The sequence below is a fragment of the Oncorhynchus masou genome, chromosome 29 (assembly GCF_036934945.1).
Source record: "Oncorhynchus masou masou isolate Uvic2021 chromosome 29, UVic_Omas_1.1, whole genome shotgun sequence".
Lineage (NCBI taxonomy): Eukaryota > Metazoa > Chordata > Actinopteri > Salmoniformes > Salmonidae > Oncorhynchus > Oncorhynchus masou.
In genome coordinates, this window is record NC_088240.1 from 52,012,938 (window position 1) to 52,028,355 (window position 15,418).

The following is a 15,418-nucleotide window of genomic DNA, read 5'->3' on the forward strand; positions in this document are numbered from 1 at the left end:
ATGTACGTTTTCATGGAAAACAAGGACATTTCTAAGTGAACCCAAACTTTTGAACAGTAGTGTACATTCTGTTCTCAGCCTCAACAAAACTCTCTCCCATCCTCCATCTTGATAAGTGTGTTCAGGTGTGTTGGCCACGCCCCCTAATTGGCCACACCTGATCTAAATGAGTGCTTGTTTCCTTTGAAAAATACTAAAATGAACAGCTTTGTATGACTGAGGAAAAAAACATGGCATGCTACAGTAGCTCCATCCTGGTGGTGCATTGGACTAATTCCATGGACAGAGCAGATCATAAGTTTGAATCTCACTGATGCCGTGTCAGCTGATTAATGCCTAAGTAAATACATTTCCATGTATCCTATCTGTGCTTTGAGTTCAAAACAATTAACCCAAACTAAACTAGCAGTGAAAAGTCTTATAGAAACATGTTCTCAGAATGTTATTTAATACCCTTCAAATAACCTATAATTTCCATTAATAAAACCAAAAATATGTACTTTCAGGGAACCATAGAAAAACTCTCAGCACCTCCCTGCAAACAAAAATGTACTTTCCCAAAACATATGGCTTCATTCCCAGAACCAATGGGTACTTCAAGGACAAAAACCACCCGAGCCACTGCCTGTTCACACCGCAATCATCCAGAAGGTGAGGTCAGTACAGTTGCGTCAAAGCTGAGACCGAGAGACTGAGAAACAGCTTCTATATCAAGGCCATCAGACTGCTAAACAGCAATCACTAACTCAGAGAGGCTGCTGCCTACATTGAGACCCAATCACTGGACACTTTAATAAATGGATCACAAGTCACTGTAAACAATTCCACTTCAAATAATGCCACTTTAATAATGAATAACATATCTTACATTACTCAAACCACGTATATATTGTATTTTATACCATCTCCTGCACCTCGACTATGCCGCTCGGCCATCGCTCATCTATATACTTATATTTACATATTCTCATTCACCCCTTTAGATTTGTGTGTATTAGGTGTTTGGGAAATGTTAGATTACTTGTTAGATATTACTGCACTGTTGGAATTAGAAGCACAAGCATTTCGCTACACTCACATTAACATCTGCTTACCATGTGTATGTGACCAATAAAATTTGATTTGGAAGCAAAAACATACATTCCCACAACTTCCAAGGAACCAAATCGTGGTCTCTCCCCCGCTCTTTTCTCAAGAAAAGCAAAGCATTCACTTTTACCATGTTCAACATTAAATTATATTCAATTCTACTCTTATCTTAAACAAGTATGTACAGTATGTCTAGACAGACAGTCCTGTCACACATTCATCTAATAAAGTCTGATTCATCTCTTCTGGAAGGTCATAACTAAAGGAACCTAAGGATCTGTGTGTTTATGGTATGACTCTTCATATAAGTGGTGTCTGTCCAGCCCAGTCCTGGATTCTTAATCTATCTTACATTCAGCTGTGAAAGTGATACTTAAACTGACTTTGACAAAACTTTAAACTATTTCATGACTCAGTAACAGTTTATCCATGTTTGTCATGGGGCGCACATACAGTACTGTATATCTGTAGGCATATGAGTCTCTAGCACATTTCAGAAGGAAAATGAAAATGACAGCTTAAACAGGAGAAATGCTTTTATTAAAATTTTTCCTCCCTCATTCCTTCCACAAGCTTTCCCTCTACATTGAAAATCCTGATTTCTCCTGTGAGACACCACAGGCAATGTTTGCAAATCTTCACTGGGCACCAATGTCTCAGCCCAGAAAGTTAATGCCGGCCCACTGTAAATAGCCTTATCTCATAAACACAAGTTATCCTCTACCTTCTCTGCCCTGATGGTGGATTGTTACAGTAAACTGCAGATGTGATATAGAAGGATATGAGACAACTTACAGACTGCAAACCTGAGTAAACTGCCTTCCTGATAACTGATAATAAGTAATGGCACCGGGGAGGATGGCTGTCATTTTATTGGCTCTTAACCAAATGTGCTATTTTGTTGGTCTTTTCGCATTGTTTGTAACTTATTTTGTCCATAATGTTGCTGCTACCGTCTCTTATGGCCAAAAAGAGCTTATGGACATCAGAACAGTGATTACTCACCTTGAATTGACAAAGAACTTTTCTTTAATGAGTAGGACGAGAAGGATTTACTCCAGACACCCGAACAGGCCCTCATCCCCGTCATTCGCAGGACAAAGAGACTGAGATTTTGCAGAAGAAGATTGCAAGACAAAGGGTGGCAGTCTATTTATATTTGAAAACAACAGCTGGTGCACGATATCTCAGGAAGTGTCAAGGTTTTGCTCACCTGAGGCAGAATATCTCATGATAAGCTGTAGACCCTACTATCTACCAAGAGAGATTATCTGTATTTTTCATAGCTGTCACCATACCACCACAGACTGACACTAAGACCGCTGGCACTAAGACCGCTGGCACTAAGACCGCTGGCACTAAGACCGCTGGCACTAAGACCGCTGGCACTAAGACCGCTGGCACTAAGACCGCACTCAATGAGCTGTAAACCACCATAAGCAAACAGGAAATAGCTCATCCAGAGGTGGCGCTCCTAGTGGCCGGGGACTTTAATACAGGGAAACTTAAATCCGTTTTACTTAATTTCTAATCAGCATGTTAAATGTGCAACCAGAGGGAAAAAAATTCTACACCACCTTTACTCCACACACAGAGACACGCACAAAGCTCTCCCTCGCCCTCCATTTGGCAAATCTGACGATAATTCTATTCTCCTGATTCCTGCTACAAGCAAAATTTCAAGCAGGATGGGGTCGGGGGCAGTATTGGGAATTTTGGATAAAAAGCGTGCCCAAATTAAGTAGCCTGCTACTCAGCCATAAAAGCTAGAATATGCATATAATTAGATTTGGATAGAAAACACTCTGAAGTTTCTGAAACTGTTTGAATGATTATGTTATACTACAACAGAGTATAACAGAACTCATATGGCAGGCAAAAAAAAAATCAGAGAAAAAATCCAACCAGGAAATGGTAAATCTGAGGTTTTTCATGATTGTGATTGGATTTCCTTGCATTGCTCCATTCTAGAATCCTATGTATACCATGGTATTTTTACGGTGCTATTTCAGTTGTATAATATGAACTAATATACTACCTTACATCTTGCCATGGGTGTGGCCCAGATAAAAGGAGCCTGGGTGAGTAAACTCACATATCTGTCTTGGTGCTTGGTCGATAATGTGTTCCCAAAGCTGTCTCTTTCCTCTTTGTTACCTGCCTGCCTGACTTCACCTCCATTATAGTTTTACTGAAGGCCCCAGATTGGTGTAAATGTGGTAAATCTGTGTGTAAATCTGGTTTTAATTCAAATGGAATGGGAAAGTATTAATTATCACAACGCCTGCACTGAATTGGATGGTGTCTGATGGCAGCAAATGACTAGAACGTGAATGAAAAGTTTAGTATTTGTATTTATGGATCCCATTTGCCAAGGCAGCAACTACTCTTCCAGGAGTCCAGCAAAATTAAGGCAGTTTATACAATTTTAAAAACATACATTCACAGACTGTGTGACCTCAGGCCCCTACTCCACCCCTACCACATATATACAGTACAAAATCCATGTGTACTTGTGTGTATAGTGAGTATGTGTGTGTGTCTGCATGTGTCTGTGCCTATGTTTGTGTTGCTTCACAGTCCCCACTGTTCCATAAGGTGTAAATGTACTGCTTGCATGAGTTACTTGATGTGGAATAGAGTTCCATGTAGTCATGGCTCTATGTAGTACTGTGCGCCTTCCATAGTCTGTTCTGGACTTGGGGACTGTGAAGATACCTCTTGTGGAATGTCTTGTGGGGTATGCATGGGTGTCCGAGCTGTGCGCCAGTAGTTCAAACAGACAGATCGGGTCAACATGTCAATACCTATCCACTTTGAGTCAGGAGAGATTGACATGCATATCATTAATATTAGCTCTCTGTGTATATGCAAGGGCCAGCCGTGCTGCCCTGTTCTGAAACAATTGCATAAGTCCTTTTTGTGGCACATGACCACACGACTGAACAGTAGTCCAGGTTAAGACAAAACTACAGCATGTAGGACCTGCCTCGGTGACAGTGCTGTCAAGAAGGTAGAACAGCACCTTATCATGGACGTACTTCTCCCCATCTTAGCTACTGTTGTGACAATATGTTTTGACCATGACATTTTACAATCCAGGGTAACTCCAAGCAGTTTAGTCACATCAACTTGCTCAATTTCCACATTTTTATTCCAAGATTAGTTGAGGTTTTAGGTTTAGTGAATGATTTGTCCCAAATCCAATGCTTTAAGATTTTGAAATATTTAGGACTAAGTTATTCCTTGCCACCCACTCTGAAACTAACTGCAACTATTTGTTAAGTCATTTCAGTCGCTGTAGTAACTGACATGTATAGTGTTGAGTCAGGTGCATACATAGACTGCCACTGCATGCATGTGCATACATAGACACTGCTTCCTCAAAGCCAGTGGCAATTCATTAGTAAAGAGTGAAAAAAGTAATGGGCCTAAAAAGCTGCCTTGGGGAAATCCTGATTATGTTGGAGAGGCAGGCTACCATTAAAGTGCACCCTCTGTGTTCTGTTAGACAATAAAGCAGGGGGTGTAAATCCATAACATAAGTTTTGCCAGCAGCAGACTATGATCGATAATGTCAAAAGCCACACTGAAGTCTAACACAACAGCCTCCACAATATTCATCATCAATTTCTTTCAGCCAATCATCAGTCATTTGTGTAAGTGCTATGCTTGTTGAATGTCCTTCTCTATAAACATGCTGAAAGTTTGTTCCAAAAGTTTACTACGGGTTGGTAACAGACTGATTGGTTGGCTATTTGAGCAGGTAAAGGGGGATTTACTATTCTTAGGGAGTGGAATGACATTTTCTTCCCTCCAAGCCTGGTGGCACACACATTCCAATAGGCTTAAATTAAAAATATGGCATATAGGAGTGGCAATATTGTCCGTAATTTTCCATCCAAGTTGTCAGACCCCGGTGGCTTGTCATTGTTGTTAGACAACAATTTTTTCACCTCTTCCACACTCACTATACGGAATTTAATATTACAATGCTTGTCTTTCAGAATTTGGTCAGATATATTTGGATGTATAGTGTCAGCATTTGTTGCTGGCATGTCATGCCTAAATTTGCTAATCTTGCCAATGAAAAAAATCATTAAAGTAATTGGCAATATCAGTTGGTTTTGTGAGGAATGAGCCATCTGATTCAACGAATGAGAGTTGAGTTTGCATTTTTTCCCAGAATTTCATTTAAGGTGCTCCAAAGCTTTTTACAATAATTATTTATTTCACTTATCTTTGTTTCTGTCACACCCTGATCTGTTTCACCTGTCTTTGTACTTGTCTCCACCCCTCTACAGGTGTCGCCCATCTTCCCCAGTGTATTTATACCGGTGTTCTCTGTTTGTCTATTACCAGTTTGTTTTGTGAAACCTACCAGCGTTTGTCCCCTTGCTCCTGTTTGTTCTTGTTCCTGTTTTATAGTCTTTCCCGTTTTTAACCTTTCTGCCTGTCCTGATCCTGAGCCTGTCTGCCGTTCTATACCTTGCCACACCTCTCTGGATTATTCACCCCTGCCTGCCCTGACCCTGAGACTACCTGTTGTTCTGGACGTGTTGCACCCTTTCTGGACGTGTTTGCCTGCCCCTGTACTACAAATAAACTTGGAGACTACATGCTGTTCTGGACATGTTGCACCCTTTCTGGATTACTGACCTCTGCCTGCCCTTGACCTATCGTTTGCCTGCCCCTGTACTAGAAATAAACTTTTGTTACTTCGACACTGTCTGCATCTGGGTAATATCTGAAACCTGATAGTTTCAGTGTAGTTCCTTCTTTTTTTTATTCAATTTAGTCACTCAATTTGCAATACGTTTTCCAATCGGTTGTGCAGCCAGACTTATTTGCCATTTCTTTTGCCTCATCCCTCTCAACCGTACATTTTTTTCAATTCCTCATCAATCCATGGGGATTTAACCATTTTTACAGTCATTTTCTTAATGACTGCATGCTTATTAGCAACTGGAATAAGCAATTTCATAAATGTCAAGTGCAATGTTTGTTTGCTCCTCATTATACACCACGGACCAACAGATATTATTTTCATTAATAACATAGGAATCACAACAAAACTTAATATACGACCTCTTATGACCTCTCATTCCTGTGCTGTTTGTTTGTAACTACCCTGGTAGTTTGACTGATAACCTGAACCAGGATGCAGGCACTGGTGACATTTTTAAGCTTTTTTTTGAGTGGGCAGCTTGATGAGAGCCAGTGAATATTTCTTATACTTATTTATTATACTTCACTGTTGATATCACATACGTATCAAGCATTTCACACGTTAACCTCTCTGGGATATGTGGGACGGTAGCATCCTAACTCACCAACAGCCAGTGAAATTGCAGGGCGCCAAATTCAAAACAACAGAAACCCCGTAATTAAAATTCCTCAAACTATTTTACACCATTTTAAAGATAAACTTGTTGTAAATCCAGCCACAGTGTCCGATTTCAAAAAGGCTTTACGACAAGGGCACACCAAACGATTGTGTTAGGTCAGTACCTAGTCACAGAGAAACACAGCCGTTTTCCAGCCAAAGAGAGTCATAAAAAGCAGAAATAGAGATCAAATGAATCACTAACCTTTGATGGTCTTCATCAGATGACACTCATAGGACTATGTTACACAACACACGTATGTTTTGTTTGGTAAAGTTCATATTTACATCCAAAAATCTCAGTTTACATTGGCACGTTATGTTCAGTAGTTCCAAAACATCTGGTGATTTTGCAGAGAGCCACATCAATTTACAGAAATACTCATAATCAACATTGCTAAAAGATACAAGTGTTATGCATGGAATTTTAGATCCACTTCTCCTTAATGCAACCTCTGTGTCATATTTCAAAAAAACTTTACGGAAAAAGCAAACCATGCAATAATCTGAGTACGTCGCTCAGACACAAAAACAAGCCATGCAGATACCCGCCATGTTGTGGAATCAACAGAAGTCAGAAATAGCATTATAAATATTCACTTACCTTTGATGATCTTCATCGGAATGCACTCCCAGGAATCCCAGTTCAACGATAAATGTTTGTTTTGTTCGATAAAGTCCATCATTTATGTCCAACTACCTCATTTTTGTTTGCGTGTTTAGTACACATTCCAAACTCACGAGCCGCGGGCAAGCCCAGGCGAAAGTGCATACGAAAAGTCATATTACAGTTTGTAGAAACATGTCAAACGAAGTATAGAATCAATCTTTAGGATGTTTTTATCAAAAATCTTCAATAATGTTTCAACTGGAGAATTCCTTTGTCTGTAGAAATGCAATGGAAAGCAGCCAACTCTCACGGGAGCACGCGAGACTGAGCTCATGCCACTCTGCCAGACACCTGACTCAATCAGCTCTCATTCCCCCTCCTTCACAGTAGAAGCCTCAAACAAGGTTCTAAAGAATGTTGACATCTACTGGAAGCCTTAGGAAGTTCAATATGACCCCATAGACACGGTATATTCAATAGGCAATGACTTGAAAGACGACAAACCTCAGATTTCCCACTTCCTGGTTGGATTTTTTCTCAGGTTTTTGCCTGCCATATGAGTTCTATTGTACTCACAGACATCATTCAAACAGTTTTAGAAACTTCAGAGTGTTTTCTTTCCAATACTAATAATGATTATGCATATTCTAGCTTTCAGGCCTGAGTAGCAGGCAGTTTACTCTGGGCACCTTTTTATCCAAGCTACTCAATACTGCCCCCCAGTCCCAAAGAAGTAAACCAGATATTGACTGTTAGCACTTGGTGGTCTTTAGCAGCTTCCCACAAGAATGGGCTTTAGGTGAGGCTGTTGAACCTATACCCATATTACTTCAACAGTATTTAACATGACACCCTCTCTAATCTGTACAGGAATGTGGTTCTGAATATAAACAGCAACACCTCCACCATTGGCAATTCTATATTTTCTGTAAATGTTATAACCTTGTATTGCTACCACTGTATCATCAAAAATATTATCTAAGTGAGTATCAGAGATAGTTATAATATGAATGTCATCTGTTACTAGCAAATTATTGACTTCATGAGCTTTACTGTTCTTTATGTTAGTGCAGGGTGAGCTGCTCACAGTGGACTTCCTCCTAGGGCACAGAGATATGCAGTTTAACAGTTTGGGAACGTTGGAGTTATAAATTATGAATGTAATGTTTGTTGCTTGGTGGTATGAAGTGATTTCATGGAAATCAGCATCCCCTGCATTGTGATTAAAAAAGAGCCTTCACTTCATCTCCCTGTAGGAATTTTTGGACCTTCTTCAGAGTGACTGTAGTCTCCCCCATCAAATGTAGTGAGTGTGAGGTGTGTGAGGTGTTTCTTAAGGCCCGGAATGATTCCCTGTTAAATGATATATCTCAAATTATTCATAAAGGTCCTATTAGTCCATTCACTTGATTGTAGTGAGTCATATCATTGTGTCGTCTGCCTCTCAGCACAGTTTGTTATCTTCCAGCCATCCATTTGTTCTGCCACTTTATCTCCTATTCTATTATGTAATTATGGTGTCTTTGGGGGGTTTTCATCCAAGTTAATTTTGCTTCTCTAACGCCACACTGAATCCCATTACCCATTAATAGAATAGGAAGGCATCCACACTTTGGAGTGTTTCCTAAACACTCCCAGCTTCTGGACAGCTTCGGCATCTCATTTGAGCAAACATGCACGTGGGAACACGCACAAAGACTGTAAATCACACCTAAGAAGAGCAGGCACTAGCTGCTTAGAAAGCCAATGTGTATGTTGTTGGCTCGCACATTGACATTCTATCTAAGGATTGTAATCCAGGGAGGAAAACATCACACATTAAGACTTGAGAAGTCTCATACCACCCCCGTCCTGGTTTCTTATCATTTCTGATACAGATACCCCATCCACAAAGTGATAGTGATGCATGCATTAGATACCATAGTGGATACCAGGTTAGCACCAGATGAAACTTCAATACTCTGAAGCGTAATAAGAGCAGGAACCCACCATGCAGGAGGTCAGAAGAGGCGTAGGGCGAGTTGTGTGTCCGGTAGAGCTGCCAGTCAAAGTCATCCTCCTCGCCTTGGGTGAAGTCACACAGACTGGGCTCAGAATCCTCGTCAAAGGTGCAGCCTGCTGCTGAGGAAAGAGAGAGGAGATGACATTAAGTGGGAGGTCACACACATAAATATTCAATATCAAGGGATTAATGGATTATATTTTTTAATGGCTTGCACATAATCACATTTAATTTGATTTCCTGGGATTGAAAGGAATCATAGATTTAGCCCAAGATGGACACACGTTTCAGCCATTGCCATCATAAATCAGTATTTGCATCTTATTTGTACTTCCCTTATGATAACAGGGGGCTCCATAAAGAATAAAGGGGTTGTTGCAGTACTTCAGAAACGTTCCACTATAGTTATTATTCCAGTGTTGTTGTGTAGTGGCTTGTTTGGGCCATATTTCACCACGATATCCCCTCTGATCCTCTTTCAATAACTGAGATGGGACAGATGCCAGACAACTAACTGGGAAATCCATTTCCCACTTCACCCAGACACTAATAGCCTGGCGCAATGCAATCTGTACTCCACTCCAGCCCCCCTGACACTCTCACTCACCTACACACTAAGGTTGTTAAAGTAAACTAAAACTGAAAACTGATCTTGAAAAAACAATTTGTAAACTGAAATAAAATAATTAACAAACCCGTTTGAAAAACAGACTATACTGAAACCATTATCTTTGACTCAAAAACTATTTAAATAAAAGCCATTATGAATTAGATTAGGCTTTTTTTGTATTGGGGTTTTCAAGCTTCTGAATCTGTCAGGTCTCACTGAGATTGACTTTATAATTTCAAGGTAGACTCGGCGAGATTACGTTGCCATGAACAGGACCCTAGATATTGGTTGGGAGCATTTGAGTGGTAAGGCTAAAGCAACTGACTGTAGACGACAGTCGAGGAGTAAAGTCAGGGGACGTGCATTTGCCGAAAGTCAGACACTAATGTGGTTTTCCAACAGCAAGGCTCAGATAATCATGGCAGTGTTGCAATTGTTGAAAATGTTGAAAATAAACATGCATCTAACCCTCATATTACACACACTTACAAACTGAAATCATAACATAAAATTGTGTGTGTACAGTCGTGGCCAAAACTTGAGAATTACACAAATATTAATTTTCACAAAGTCTGCTGTCTCAGTTTGTATGATGGCAATTTGCATATACTCCAAAATGTTATGAAGAGTGGTCAGATGAATTCCAATTAATTGCAAAGTCTCTCTTTGCCATGGAAATGAACTGAACCCCCCCAAAAACATTTCCACTGCATTCCAGCCCTGCCACACAAGGACCAGCTGACATCATGTCAGTGATTCTCTCATTAATACAGGTGTGAGTGATGACAAGGACAAGGCAGGAGATCACTCTGCCATGCTGATTGAGTTCGAATAACAGACTGGAAGCTTCAAAAAGGAGGGTGGTGATTGGAATCATTGTTCTTCATCTGTCAACCATGGTTACCTGCAAGGAAACACGTGCCGTCATCATAGCGTTGCACAAAAATGGCTTCACAGGCAGGGATATTGCTGCCAGTAAGATTGCACCTAAATCAACCATCGGATCATCAAGAAGTTCAAGGAGAGCGGTTCAATTGTTGTGAAGAAGGCTTCAGGGCGCCCAAGAAAGTCCAGCAAGCGCCAGGACCATCTCCTAAAGCTGATTCAGCTGCGGGATCTGGGGCACCACCAGTACAGAGCTTGCTCAGGAATGGCAGCAGGCAGGTGTGAGTGAATTCTCAAAACTTTTGGCCCTGACTGTACATTGTACAATCAATTAGTGAGAGAGAGCTTCAAATGTCAAATGTATTTGTATGTATCCACTGTACACATACAGTGCCTTCGGGAAGTATTCCATTTAGTTAATTTACAGCCTTGTTCTAAAATGGCAACAAAAACAATACATCCAGAGCAATCTACACACAATATCCCATTAAAAACAGGTTTTTATAAATGTTTGTGCATTTATAAAAATAAAACATTTAATACCTTTTTTACAAGTATTCAGACCCTTCACCAAGAGACTATAAATTGAGCTCAGGTGCATCCTGTTTCCATTGATCATACTTGAGATGTTTCTACAACTTGATTGGAGTTCACCGGTGGAAAATTCAATTGATTGGACATGATTTGGAAAGGCACCCACCTGTCTATATAAGGTCCCACTGTTGACAGTGCATGTCAAAGCAAAAACCAAGCTACGAGGTTGAAGGAATTCGAGACAGGATTGTGTTGAGGTACAGTTCTGGGGAAGGGTACCAAAAAAATGTCTGCAGCATTGAAGGTCCCCAAGAACACAGTGGCCTCCATTTTTAACCACCAAGACTCTTCCTAGAGCTGGCCACTGAGCAATCTGGGGAGAAGGGCCTTGGTCAGGGAGGTGACCAGATAGAGTTCCTCTGTGGAGATGGGAAAACCTTCCAGAAGGACAACCATCTCTGCAGCACTCCACCAATAAGGCCTTAATGGTAGAGTGGCCAGAAGGAAGCCACTCATCAGTGAAAGGCAAATGACAGCCTGCTTGGAGTTTGCCAAAATCACCTAAAGACTCTCATACCATGAAAAACAATATTCTCTGGTCTGATAAAACCAAGATTGAACTCTTTGGCCTGAAAGCCAAGCATCACGTCTGGAGGAAACCTGGCAACGTCCCTACCGTGAAGCATTGAGGTGGCAGCATCATGCTGTGGGGATGTATTTCAGGTGCCGGGACTGACAGACTTGTCAGGATCGAGGGAAAGATGAACGGAGAAAAGTATAGAGATCCTTGATGAAAATTTCTCCAGAGCGCTCAGGATCTTAGACTGGGGCGAGGGTTCCCCTTGCAACAGGCCAATGACAAGTCTCTGAATGTCCTTGAGTGGCCCAGCCAGAGCCCGGACATGTACCCGATCGAACATCTCTGGAGAGACCTGGAAATAGCCTTCAAACAACACTCCCCATTCAACCTCACAGAGCTTGAGAGGATCTGTAGAGAAGAATGGGAGAATCTCCCCAAATACAGGTGTGCCAAGCTTTTAGAGTTATAACCATGAAGATTCGATGCTGTAATCACTGCCAAAGGTTCTTCAACAAAGTACTGAGTAAAGGGTCTGAATACTTACGTAAATTAGATTTTTCCGTTTTTTAAATTTCATAAAAACCTTTTTAAAACCTCTAAAAACCTGTTTTTGCTTTGTCATTATGGGGTATTGTGTGTAGATTGATGAGGGGGAAAAAATAATTTAATGCATTTTTGAATAAAGCTGTAACGTAACAAAATGTGAAAAAGACAAGGGGTCTGAATACTTTCCAAAGGCACTGTAAATCACAGCTAACTGGTTCCTATTTCAGTCATGTCTTTGATCATGTTCTCATGGGTCAAACAAAAACACGCTTATGATTGTTTGACAATAGAGCCTCCCACAATGCAGGTGATGGCTGCAGGATGAAGGTTGGGGAAGAGCAACTGCACAAACTTGCAATTGACTGCAGTCAAAACTTCATGACATTTGATCACAGGATTTTTCATACAAAATTGCCCATTTAGATCAGCATGATGCAAGACTTTGCTCTCACACGGTCACACAGAGTATCTGCGCATGTGCACGGGTGCACTTCCTGCTGCTACAACGTGCACACTACAGGACCACAGCAATTGAGAAGTTTACCCTTGTGCTCCAACGCTCCTGGTTGTTGCGGTAATTGACCCACTACTACTGCTTACTATGTGCATCTGTCATCTTCCTGAGTCTACCCTTAAACCTTACCTAACCTATGACCTGACCCATCACCTTATCCACTACTACCCCACAGTGGCAAGAACTGACATCCCCCAAAACACAAAAACTATAAAAATACATAAATGGCCCCTAGCCTCCCATGCATAGGCTACTTTCTGTCCCACACACCAAAACTAAAACTAAATAATACGAAAACAAAATAAATGTTTTTATAAAACTTTAGCGAAATAAAAAATTGTAAAATGGATTGGAAAACTAACTGAAACTAAACTAAAATCTTAAAACTAAAAGAAATGAAAAAATATATGAAAACACAAACCTTGCATCACACACACACACCCTGGCAAAGGCAATGTTGGCCCCCTGCTTTTGTAAAGAATTCCCCTTCCCATAAAACACAAACAAACTACAGCACACATCCCCTATGCACAGCCACATAAACACACATACTAATAAAGTTGGGGAGGGAGGGATGGCAACCAGGGGACTGTGATTATTATTGTAATACATCACAACCTGCTACATTCCACACGCCAAAAAGCACATTTTTTTCAAATTATATTCAAATAGCCAGGGCTTTTAAGGCCCTTGGGCATAATTTGCTTCCGTCTCCTCTCGCAGCATCTGTTGCCATCTCACACATTAACCCAGTGGAGTGAAAATTACAGGCTAGAAGTGGGCAGCCACCGATTCCCCCATCACATGACCAGAGTATGTGCCAGCCACAGTTGGAGCGCGACTGTGAGAGCCTAGAGACGCATCGGGGCTAATGATGGGGATGACCAGAACCAGACCCTCAAGGTCACCCTGCTGGTCCACTGCTGTATTAATGCTCATTCTGGACTCGAACTAGAAGCACAAGCATTTCGCTACACTCGCATTAACATCTGCTAACCATGTGTATGTGACAAATAAAATTTGATTTGATAATCCACCATTAAGAAAATGGTCCAAATGTGACCATTATGCCATCAAGCAGCAGGGACTAAAGTCAGATTCGATGCAATTTTACTACTGATGAACAAGAGGACACCAAAACTATTACAGATCATTGGCAAATTTGTTTTGTTGGAAGTTCAAATGTTACATGCAATCATTAAAAAAAACAAGGGTTGGTCTACTAACTAGATGGTTCATTCCAAGCCCGTAAGAACAGATTTAGTCCAGAGACTGTGAACTAAAGGAATTCCATATTAAGCTTACATGCTGAAAGTCTGCCAGACGATATATATTCAGTGGAGCACAAACGCACAGTGGTCAGCCATGCTCACCACCTCCAACCTACATTACATCTCAGTGATAATATGCTAAAACTGGAAACTCTATAGCATTGTGATGAGATTGGCTGGGCCTGATGGGTAGCAGGGAGTCGTAGCAGCCCAGCCAGAGAGCCAACAGAATGTTGAGTTGGGCTAGGTTTCTCCGCTTCTTCACCCCGGGGAGCTGATTTTTGGCTCATGCTAAGCCGTTACAGCAGGGATCCACATGGCGAGGGCCAGAGGTTAATTGTCCTGCACAGGGATCTATTTCTAATAGAACAGCCAAAGATATGGGACCTGACACATCCAAATGCTACCAGTATATTATTCTTTACTGGAGCTATAAATGAAGCATGCTGATTTCTCCTCACAGGAACCCATCATGCGAGAGCCGGGGCATCAGGCCTGGAGTGTATTCTCTTCTGCTCCTACTGGTCTATATACTGTATGGCCCAGCCCGGCCTTCACGTTTCAATTATGCCCTCTCTCTCTCCCTCCCATCTCTCCAAGACAGGGGTGTCTCTATCCTACTAAGTAATTACATTATAATTTGGTACCGGCACAGCGCAAATCTAAAAATCAAGGTTGAGACGGTGCCAAGGTTAAAAGCCTCGTGGCTGGAGGGAGGGGATGTGTTTTGTGTCTGCTCACTCATCGATTTCTTCATTAAATGTAGAACAACCTCCCTTTTTAATGAGCTGCTTTGGTTTTGGGAATTAAATATTTGTTAATCTTGGAACTCCCCATCCCGGATCCGGGATCGTGACTAAAGCCTCAGGCTCATTAGCATAACGCAACGTTAACGATTTCTGAAAATCGCAAATAAAATGAAAATAATGCGTCTGCTCTCAAGCTTAGCCTTTTCTTAACAACACTGTCATCTCAGATTTTCAAAATATGCTTTTGAACCATAGAAATTGACTAATTTGTGTAAGAGTATGCAAAGCTAGCATAGCATTTTGAGTAGCATTTAGCACGCAACATTTTCACAAAAACCAGATAACCAAATAAATAAAATCATTTACCTTTGAAGAGCTTCTGATGTTTTCAATGAGGAGACTCTCAGTTACATACCAAATGCGCAGTTTTTCCTGAAAGCGTCTGTGTGTAGAAGAAATCGTTCCGTTTTCTACATTGCGTCTGGCTACCGAAACGAACCGAAAATTCAGTCACCTACAACGTAAAACTTTTTCCGAATTAACTACATAATATCGACCGAAACATGGCAAACGTTGTTTGGAATCAATCCTCAAGGTGTTTTTTCACATATCTCTTCATTGATATGCAGTTCGTGGAAGCTT

The 15,418-nt window shown here is 41.0% G+C and overlaps 1 protein-coding gene across 5 annotated transcripts in view; it reads right to left on the minus strand.

The window, feature by feature from the left end:
* The window catches only part of ptprub (protein tyrosine phosphatase receptor type Ub), a 374,285-nt gene that overhangs the window by 271,550 nt on the left and 87,317 nt on the right, over nucleotides 1–15,418 (minus strand). For 4 of the 5 annotated variants that reach the window (XM_064945228.1, XM_064945226.1, XM_064945225.1 and 1 more), the window contains exon 2: nucleotides 9,075–9,206. In XM_064945228.1, the coding sequence (XP_064801300.1) occupies nucleotides 9,075–9,206 (132 nt within the window). The remainder of the gene's footprint in view (nucleotides 1–9,074; nucleotides 9,207–15,418) is intronic. The other variant, XM_064945224.1, reaches the window with a different exon arrangement.